Source organism: Pteropus vampyrus, unplaced genomic scaffold (genome assembly GCF_000151845.1).
Source record: "Pteropus vampyrus isolate Shadow unplaced genomic scaffold, Pvam_2.0 Scaffold60, whole genome shotgun sequence".
NCBI lineage: Eukaryota > Metazoa > Chordata > Mammalia > Chiroptera > Pteropodidae > Pteropus > Pteropus vampyrus.
In genome coordinates, this window is record NW_011888841.1 from 1,510,537 (window position 1) to 1,521,553 (window position 11,017).

Below are 11,017 nucleotides of genomic sequence, written 5' to 3' on the forward strand. Positions count from 1 at the left end.
AAGCTCTTTTCCTGCTCTGTTACTTATTAAATGTAGAGAGGGGGGAATCACATGATGCTTTCCAGTAGCATAAATATAGAATGTGGTACACAGATCTGAAAAGTTTGTTCAGGCAGCCTACAAAGTAGTTCTTTGTAGGCTAATTTTGAATAATTTAAGAGCAGAAAGGAGGATCAGCTTTTCACTTTGGAAGGCATTGGATTATTAGGTGGTTTGTGCATCTCGTGTATACACATTTCCTTAGATACCTGTAAAAGTAGGATGTCTGATTTGGGGAGTAAAAGGTTCTTGTGCTAGTTGCAAAAAGCTTTGGAATATTTTGGTGCTTAAGATAGGGCTTTTCGGGTTATATTAATATTTGACTTAGTCTCAATGATGCTTTCAAGTACTGTAGGACAAAAATGTTATACTATTAAGTCAGGTTTTTTTTTTTTTTTTAGTTTTATTTTAAGGAGCCGTTCTGATGTTTTAAAGGCCATCCAGAAATAGGAATGCCTGGGTAGAAATTTCCACTTAAATTGGTCAGAATTCTGGAGAGGATATGATAAATATGTTGCTGTTTAAGAATTTGTGGTAAGATATCTCAGATGACTTTAATTTTAGGAATAGCATGCCTACTGTGATATAATGTAATAATCCCTATATAAAAGAGAACTGAGTAATACTTTACATTCCAGAAACAATCTTAAAGGCATTCTACATGCGTTAAAAGCTGTATATAGAATTACTTTATTTAAAGTAATACTTAATACTTTAATACTTTATTTAAAGATGAGAATTTAAAAAATGAGGTGTATTTCTTACACAAAACAGTGAGAGGGTTGAGACCCCCGCAAACTGATACTTTTACTGTAACATCCAACTTTTTGGTTCTAATTTTTCATTTTTGTAATGTTTCAGAAGTATAAGATGGTTTGTAATTGAGGTAGGTCTATATATGTAATATTAATATAGTGTATGCCTTTTAAATGATTACTTTTTTTATTAAGTGGTTAGTTCCTCAAGGTTTTTTTTTTTTTTAATGGAGGAGGAGCTTGTCTGATCTAAAATAGTTGCATGTAGCCTAGTGGCTATGAAGAGCTCAGAAGATTTTGAATTGACATTTTTGGATCCATATTAAATAGTTCAGGCTTCCACTCACTACTCTGACTTTCTCATGTAAAAAAGTGTAGTAGAATTGTGAAGATTCATCCAAGACGGTTACTGGTTGGATGACCTTGAGCTAATCACATTATTTCACTGATTCATATTTCAAAATAGATAATGGGGATAATTCTTTACTGGGTAGTGAGGGTCAGATAATAATAATAGAAGAGAAAATTCTTTGTATATTTCTAAGCATTATATAATTATGTTACTTCTCTTGTTTTGATGCCTAATTATATAAAACTTTTGAGTAGTTTACTTCACCTTTCTGAGCCTTATCTAGTTCAGGGATGGCGAGTAGGTTACATTTTGTTTACCTTTTCCAGTTGGTAGTGGCTTCCTGTGTTGATGGACATAATAGATACATTTCTGGGCTTGGTGGGAAAGAGTGCCATGATTAGTAGTGTTTAACTGGCACATGGGTCCCAGAGAGTGACAGTGGAGAGTGTTTCCTGGAATGGTACTTATTTACCCATCCGTGGTCTAGTCCAGCCTTCTCATTTTATAGGTGAGGAAATTGATCATTACCGGTTCCTTCCTTGTGTCTACTTAGAATCTTTGGAATACTTCTTGTGATTTTGTTACCTTTATTTATGGTAGTGATAAATGTAATTTACACTTTAGAGTGCGGTACAATCAAGGCTCAGAAGATCCAGCTTTTATATGCTGACTTTTGTTAATTGAGCAAACTGGTAAAAATGGGGATAATTCTGTTATTTCACAGGATGGTTGTGTTAAGTGAGATATAGTAGTCTTTCTGTTCCCATGTTTTCTTTTATACTTATAGCTGTTGGATGTGTGACTTTCCCACAAGGTTTATTTTAGGGGCAAGAGCCAAGTTTGTATTTTTTAAAGAATATCATTGCCTTGTACGTAGGCATTGTTTTGCATTGTAGGTATTTATTAAATGAGTAAGTATTAAGTGAATGTGGATTAATGGAGACAATTTAGTGAAGTTTATATATTATTCAAGGTTTAGGATACCTCAGTCCAGTTGGAATAAGCAAAATAACTAGGCAGGTCCCATTTGGCTGGTGTAGAAAAATTATATACTGGACTGATAGTTTTGGTTACATATTCTACACACAGCTTAAATTTGGGGTGATTGTATAAGTTGTAGAACACCCAGTCTTTATCATAAGTGTAGGGATTTGGAAAAATGCAATTTCAATTTGTATGTGCTTGCAGGGAGGAAAAGGATGTTTAAACTCTTCCGATGCCACCTTTCCTTTCTTTGAAATTGATGGACGGAATTGAGTGGAAGTAAAAGTCAAAAGAATCTGAGCTGAGGCTGTACTCTGTGGGTACTGCCCTAAATGAGGGCTTACGAAGTTTTCTGGAATACAAAGCAAGAAAGGAATTCCTTGTCAGACCTTCTGGGAAGAAGTAGTCTCTGAGTTATCTACCTCCCAGCTATTCCTGTGTGTTCCTGTGCATGCCGCATATTTTTGGCTATAGTATTTTTTACATTTGTTTTTATAATTACCCGGATCTGTCTGTCCCTCTTTATTTGCAAGCTCCTTGAGGGCAGGGACTGCATTTTTATATTCATTGTACCAGCAGAGTATTTGGCACATAGTGGGTGCTCATATAATTTTTGACTTTGACTGGAGTGTTCTTTTTTAGAATCTACTACCAATAGCACCCACCATTTTTAGAGCACCTGTAAGGTTCTGGAAGCTGTATTATGTACTGTGGGGTGTAACATAGTATTTGGCCTATAGTAAATGTGAATAAAGTTATCTAATTCAACCATACAGACAAAAACCAGCATCCCGACCACAAGAATAGGTATAGAATTTGTTTCTAACTCAAACACAAAGCTCAGAGGTGACCAAAAAGAGTCACATTCAGGTTTGCGTGACTCCAAATTCCTTTGAAGGATACCACGTTTCCTTGACTTTCTCATTAAACCCTGAATTAATAGAAGGGCCATCCAGTGTTTTAGTCTCTCTGATCATGAGACTTGTGAATACATTTGAGCGGTAAGTATATACGTGTCTATTGCTTTAGCTTATTTCTATTCCATTTAATTCTTGCTTTGTTTTGAGTCTTATCAGTGCTTAAAATGCCAATACTTTCCCCCCTGTGTTTTGCTGCTATAAGTAAAGCTGCTACAAATGTTTAAAAATATTGGATAGTGTGTGATATTTATGAAGGAAAATGTCTTAGTCAGCTCCGGGAGCCATAACAAAATACCATAGATCGGGTGGCTTAAACCACAGAAATATACTTTCTTAAAGTTTGGGAGGCTGGCAGTCCGAGGTTACGGTGCCAGTGTGGTTCAGCTTGGGCTCACTTTACTGGCTTGCGGACTGCCATCTTCTTGGCTTCCTCCTTGTGTCTGCTAGTGGCAGAGAGGGACAGACAAACAGATTTCTCTTCCTCTTCTGATAAGGTCACCAGTTCTGTCAGATTAGCGTCCCTCTTTATGACTTCCTTTAGCCTTCATTGCCTCCTATAAGCTCTGTCTCCAAATGAAATCACATTGAGAGGGAATAGGCTTCAACTTGAATTTGGGGAGAGGGGTACAATTCTGTCGTTAGCGTAAGATACCCAGATTTTTTTTTTTTTATCAGTGCATACAACTTTGATAGAAGAAGCTAATCTGTGGAACGCTTAGGTGACATAGATAGGTCTTATTTTAAGTAATTACACGTAGAAATCATTACAGAAGAAAAATGAGGTGGATTTATGCAAGAGACCTCATATTTTCTGGAAATTTCTATACCTTGGGAAGCTTGTGTTTTAGGATGATTCTAATAACTTTAATTAACGTGTAACTTATCCAAAGAATGCTTGTGGCGTGAACCTGTATGTGGCATGAAGTGGTGTGTGGTGTGAAGTGGTGTGTGGTGTGAAGCGGTATGTGGTGTGAAGCGGTGTGCATGTATTTAAGTGCAGAGGTCGCATGGTGGAGGGTGGAGTCCAGGCTTTGACGTCAACTCGACGAATGCTGTTTTGACATTTCCTAACTAACTGATTTTTCTAACTAATTGAATTTCTTCTGGAAAATGGTGGTAATTTTTGCATTACAGAGTCGTTAGGAAGGTTGTATCAGAAACTGTACCAAAGCCTGGCATAACACTCGGCACACGAGATGGGCTTGATGAGAGTAAATCACTTCACTGCTACGAAGTTCGACGTCTCCAAAGTTTATGTTAAGAATGTGAACAACCATGGAAAATGGCGTAGCTGCTTTAGAAAATAGTTTGGCAGCTCCTCAGAAAGTTAAATACAGAGTTCCATTATGACCCAGCAGTTCCACTCCCAGATATAGACCCAGGAGAAATGAAAACATAAGTCCACGTCAAAACTTGTTCGCACATGTTTATAGCAGCATTAACCGTAATAGCGAAAAAGTGGAAACAACCCGAGTGTCCATCCACTGATCAGTGGAGATTCTCTCCATACATTGGAATGAGGTTTGACCATGAGGAGTTAAGTGCTGATACGTGCCCCAGCACGATGGAAACACGCTAAATGGAGGAAGTCAGACACAAAGGGCCACATGTCGTGTGATTCCATTAATGTGAACTGTCCAGCACAGGCACATCCATGGAGACAGAAGGGGGATGGGCGGTTGCCAGGGCCTGGGGAAGAGGACAGGAGGGATGCGAAGGGGATGTTTTTATGAAGGATGTGTGTGGGGTTTCTTTCTGGGGTGATGACAATGTTCAGAAATTAAACAGTGATGATGGTTGCACAACCTTGGGAATGTACTAAAAACTACTGAACCTCGACACTTGGTGAATGGTGAATTTTATGGAACGTGAATTCTGTTTCAACTCCCACTCCCCTATCCTTGGATTATGATGGTCACTTTTTCACTAGAATGTATAGTATCAGCAGGGGATCTCATTTACTTTATATTGTTTCTGACATTTTTATTACTTTGGACGAGTATGTTAAATGGACGTCTTCATGTTTTCTAAGGAGGAGAGACCGAGGATGGAGCTGCCTGGCTTTTCCCTGTAGGGGGCCAGGCAGGTGGGAGTGCTGGAGTGGGAATGTCATATTGCTGCCTTGGAGAGGCCCAGATGAATTTTGGAGCCCCGTGTGCATGCTGAGGTAGTGGCCATCTCTCCGGTAGCCTGTCACAAGTAAAGATGACAAGGTCACCGATGAAATCAGTGAGGCAGGTCCAGCAGAACCTTCAGAAAACTGTTTAATCTGGGTGCTGATTTTTCTTGAGTCTCTTTACAACAATGTTAGATACCAAAGCAGGTTTTATCTTTGGAGAACGAAGTAGCCTAGATGACAGTTTTAAAAGAACTGAGTGACTTTCCCAGTGGTAACAGCCTTCTAGAACATTTGGTCTTGGCAACCAGTCCATCGTATGAGATGAAGCCACAATGGCGACCTTTCCCAGTGTTTCTCAGGTCGGCAGTCTCCTGTGTTTTTTGGTATCTGCGTTATATGTGTCAGCTCGGTAGGGAAGAAGCTTTATAAAGAGCCTCAGAACATAAGTGAAATAAAAGGAATGGCTCTTTAGGTCAAATCTCAAGGGAGTCCAAATTGCTCGTTTTATAGTTCAGCGAAGGGATCTTTCCGTGAAGGTTTTATAATGATTAAATATTGGTTTTATTTGAGTGTTTACTTTGTTCTGCAGTCTGAGATGTCCCCTTCTCCTCTCCCAGAGTCCCATCTCATATTAGACTAGTATTACAAGCAAAATTGTGACTTCAGTTTTTAACAATTTAAGATTTATAGGTTTTCATTTAAAACTTAAGAGTTGTTTTTCTTTGTGGTATCTTTAATTGTATTTGCATTATTTTAAGAAAATGAACCAATTGCTATTGTCCAAATGTCTGATCAGTTTTTAAAGTTTTTTAATTACTTTTTTCTTTCATTATAAAGCAGGAAGGATTTTGCATAGGTTTTAGAAAGTATGGAAAGTATAACGATGGTAAAAACTCAGTTCCAAACCATCTAGAATTTTAATATTTTGGTGACATAGATAGGTCTTATAGCTTTTAGACTTTTTGTAATACATACATGCAGCCATAAATGTTGTGTGTATGAGTATGTTTTAAATAAAAGTGAGATGATACTATGCAAAGATAGAATTGTACTGTTATATGTTTTGTAACTGGCTCTTTTCTACCTAATTCTTGTCGCTAAGTACAGGTCTATATTTTTAAGTCACTGCATAGTATTTTCACTATGGTTTGGATGACTTTAATTTTAATCTCTTAGGGATAGACTTTTAGATATTTTTCCTTCATTTTTGTTACAAAAAACACTGCTGTGAACATCTTCGGATATATGTCTTTGTGCACATATGTGATATTTCATATTTGTACATATACTTATATTTTAGGATCAATTCCTGGAAGGAAAGTCAGTTAGTATTTATTTTCCTTCTCTGAACTTGTCTCTGTCAGTAGGCCCTGTCCAGTTGACCTCCATTTGCTTCTTTCCATCTCATGGCCGCCACGCCGGTCCAGGCCACTGTTACTCTCACCTGGACTATTAGCTTCTCCGCATTTCCATTAGTGTCTGCCATTTTTATGCATCAGTTAATGATCTTTAAGTGGAAATCAGATACTGCTAGTCCCTTGCTGAATCCTTCAGTGGCATCCTAGTGCTCTTAGAAGAAAACCCAAATTAATAATAAAACCCAAATTATTAAGGTCCTACCTGGTTTGGCTCTATTCCTAGTTCTTGGTATGCAGTAGTATTTGAGTGAATAATGAAATGAAATTACCAGACCGAAAGGAATTTTATCAGATAGGCAAAAGGTGTTATCTCATTTTAATTTGTAGTTTTTGATTACGAAGAGTGGAACATTTCTTCACGTGTTTATTGGCTATCTCTTTTATGTGAATCACCTGTTCATGTGCTTTGTTTATTTTCCCAATAGGTTGTTTAGTTTTTCTTATAATGATTTATAATATATTTAATCAGTAACTCTGTATGGTGCAGATAAATCGTGTCAGTCATCTAATGTGGTTTAACGAACCACCTCGGAACCTCGTAAAACGTGTATGAGTTGGTTGGGCAGTCCTGCTGGTCTCACCTGGACTCGTGTGTTTTTATTCCTTGGCTGGGTTCATGCGGTTTGTCTGTTTGTCTCTCAGTAATAGCAGCCTACTATGAGATCAGCCCCACTGCACAAGCTGTTATCAGCCCCCTGCCTGAGTTCTGTCCTTTTATGTCGTCTTGGCCAAAGCAAGTCACATGGTTGAGCCCGGATCAGTGTGGGAGGAGACTACACAAGGATATATCAAGAGGTGTGATTCATTGAGGCATGATGTAAAATTACCACATGTATCTTCTAAATTTGCCACTTGGTTTTTGTTTGTTTTGGTGTAGAAGTTTTAAAATTTCCTGTCAAATCTGTCAGTCTACCTTTATAGCTTCTGCCTTTAGTGTCATGCTTTCTCCAACCTAAAATATACATACTTACATTTTTTCTATTATATTTATGGTTTCGTTTATATTTAAATTTAAACCACTTGAAGTTTATTTTGTTGTAAATAAATAAATAGTATCCCAGTTGATACTAACTAAATATCCAGTAATCAGTTATCAGCATCATTTGTTCAACAGTCCATCCTTTACCATTGATTTGCAGTGTTATTCATTGTATACTGAATTCCCATAAATACTTAGTTCTGTTGTTGTACTCATTAATTATCTGTCTAAATCTGTGCTACTACCTCACTATTTTAATTACTCGAACTTTATAATTTTTTAACATCTAGTAAGGGAAGTTACTGTTGGTTTTACTTTTCAAAACTTTATTTGCTCTTTCATTTAACAAATTCTTTAAGATTAGTTTTAGAGTCATTGCATCAACTACAGATGATATAAAAAAGAGAAGTGACATCTCCGAACCTTTCGGAGTGTTTTTAGAATTGTGTTAAACTAATGGATGAATATGGGCGGAGAAAAAATTGACCCTTTAATAAACCGAGTTTTCCATTTTTTTCTGTCCATATATTCAGATTTTTTATTTCATCTTTAGTTAAGTGCAGCAACATATTGGTTTCTAGTTTAATAGATTTGATGTGGTACTTTTAAATACAGACTTAGAAATTAAACTTTTAGCTCATTTTACTATAAGCACATCTGTTCTCACTTCGTATTAATTTTACTTAAAATGTATTGCTGTGTTTTTTAAAAAGTTTTCCTTTGCTAATTCATTCCAGTGTTGTTGGCGTTATAATCCTCAGCGTTCTTAGATTTTGAAATATAACTAATAGCTATTGAGTACTTAACTGCCTGAACTACTTCACATATTAACCATTTGATACTCCTCTAACAACTTGTAAAGTAGGAACTGTTGTCATCCTTATTTTACATAGGAGGAAACTGAGTCACAGAGGGTTGAGTGACGTGCCCGAGGGTCACCAGCTAGTAAGCAGTGGAACGGGGATTCCCTCCCAGGCAGTCTGGTTCTTGAGCCCCTGCTTTTAATCAGTACTCTCTCGGGCCTCTCTAGGATGGATAACTTTGAATCTTCTAAAGGTCGACGTATGAGCAAATAATTTATTTTCCTTTGTAATTTCATCATGTAAAGGTTCTTTATTTTCTGAAAATATTTAGTACAAGAACAAAGCTGTGTAGAATGCATTGACCTAGAATAGGAGCAACATTTCAGAGATAGCAGGGAGAGGGAGAAAAGGCTTTATTAGGGTTTAATCTTGAAAAACGAAACAAAATTATAAACACATTCATGTTATTGTTGCAACTATGTGTTAAATTCTTAGAATGGGAAAACATGAATCAAGTATTGGGTGGTTTTTTGCATAATTTTTCTTTAAAAATTGCAAGATGACACGAAGCTATGTCTTTCATGTTATGATGGACTTTCCCGGATGATCCTAAAGAAAGTCTTTTGCCGAAATGTTCACGGCTTCCTTAGTACAGCGCAGGGGCTTTACTTAGATGTTCAGGTTATTTTCTTTTGAGCCTTCTCCAAGTCTTAGCTGATGGTATTCTGTTTTCAGCTGCAACTAACAGAAATAAAGTGCTTAAACATTAAGAATATTTCCCATCTCGTACAATTGGAAGTCCCGAGGAGACGTGGGCTCCTGCAACTCGTGGCTCACTGAAGTCTTCTGCCATCTTTAGTGTCCACTCGTCTTCATGCTGGTAGCAGGTGGGCCGTGAGATTTCCAGGCTTTCCTTGCAGACCCAGTGATTCTTTGAGGAAGAAGGACCATCTCTTCGTGTGCGCCTTTTCTTTCCCCCTTACGTGTAATTTACATACAGCTAAATGCATAATTCATAAGTGTACGTACAGCTTGATGACTTTTTACTATATGTACACACCTGTGTAGCCACCAACCAGGTCAGGGCACACAGCATACTTATTACCCCCTATTACGTTCCCTCCCAGTCAGTGTCCCTTTCAAACCTTCATTTTTGTCAGCGGCTTTGCCAGTGGTTGGAAATAGTTCTCATCATTTTCAGTGACTTCATAAAGGCCTGCAACTTTTGGAATGTTTACACGTTCACTTCGTAGATGGTTTGCGCTGTGTTGCTTTGTAGTCGAAATAGCTGCCAGTCATTGAGAGACTGGCAGGGCAAAGGTGAAATGGACTGACAGACTAATGTACCCTTGGGATGGATGTCTGGTAGGGACTGATTTTATAAATGGTTAATTTGCAAGTGGATATTTTGGTGTTAAGATTACTTTTGCTTTCCAGGGCAATCTGGCAATGTATGGGAGTCTGGCAGTGAATCGTATTAAGACCCTTGGCCCATTTGGTCCTCTTACATTTTTACAGATCTTTTGGATTCTCTGATTTAATGCTTTGGTCTATTACCTCATCCACTCTTTCATCTATGGAACAGTCAGATCTTTCTGAAATTCAGATTTGATCAGCTCAGTTTCATGTCTAAAACATTTCAGTGGCTTCCCATTTCTTTAAAAATTAAGACCACACTTCTTATCATGGACTACTTCTGGCATGATTCTTTTTGTTTTGTGATTCCAAAGTTAATAAAATGGCCCAATAAGGTAAATCCTTAAAACCACTTATTAAAACGTAAAGACATGCATAGACATGACCCATTCCTTTATAGTTTAGTAGGGGAGGGAGCATTAATCAATTTTCACGCGCTATGAAGAGCTGTACCATGGTATCGTGAAGGTGGAGACTTTCATCTATTTTTATTGGACTCCTTGCTAAATAATGTCTCCTGTAAATAATACTTTAAAAATTTCTCTAGTATGCGTGCTTATTAATTATGGTAGATTGTCTACGTTATTTTGTATTGCTTTAGAAAAGGATTTTGTTCTGTCCATCTATTATTTCGTTCAAATCATCTAAAGGACATCTCTCTTAATGTCATCTTTTTCTGTTACTCTGGATATGGAAGTTTTTCAAGGTGTTTTTGATTTTGGGTGGAGATGGTCAAGTTTAATAGCTGCCTCATTGGTTTCAAAGTTGTTCTGCTATTTATTGGCTGTGAGTCCTTGGCTGTCCCAGATCTCAATTGCTTTCTCTGCAAAATGGGATTAACTAACAATCCATCGGCTTGTTTTACGGTTTGCCATGAGGCATGTAGAGGATTTATGGACTCGGTGTATTCCATTTATTGTTTTCTTTGGGTTGCACCATAACTTTTAAAAAAAAAATGTAGTTCAAGCTCCAAAATGTTCTTTTTTCTTGAACTCATAATACGAAAGACTTTTTTTCTGTTTTTAGGCATTCTAAAAGAATAAAATATATAGGAATAAATTTAACCAGGGAGGTGAGACTCGTACACTGAAAATTATAAAATATTGCTGAAAGAAATTAAAGAAGACCTAAATAAATAAAAAGACCTTCGTAGTCATGGATCGGAAGCCTTGATATTGTTAAGATGATAGAACTACCCAAAGTGATGTGGAGAATCAGTATAATCTCTTGTC

The 11,017-nt window shown here is 37.2% G+C and overlaps 1 protein-coding gene across 2 annotated transcripts in view; it reads left to right on the forward strand.

Annotated features, from left to right (window-relative positions):
- Window positions 1-535: 535 nt before the first annotated feature.
- The window catches only part of ENAH (ENAH, actin regulator), a 110,038-nt gene continuing 99,556 nt past the window's right edge, over window positions 536-11,017 (forward strand). The window contains exon 1 of one of the 2 annotated variants that reach the window (XM_023531006.1): window positions 536-573. In XM_023531006.1, coding sequence (XP_023386774.1) covers window positions 542-573 — 32 coding nt within the window. In that variant the 5' untranslated portion in view covers window positions 536-541. Of the gene's footprint in view, window positions 574-7,314; window positions 7,383-11,017 lie in introns of those variants that run through there. The other variant, XM_023531004.1, reaches the window with a different exon arrangement.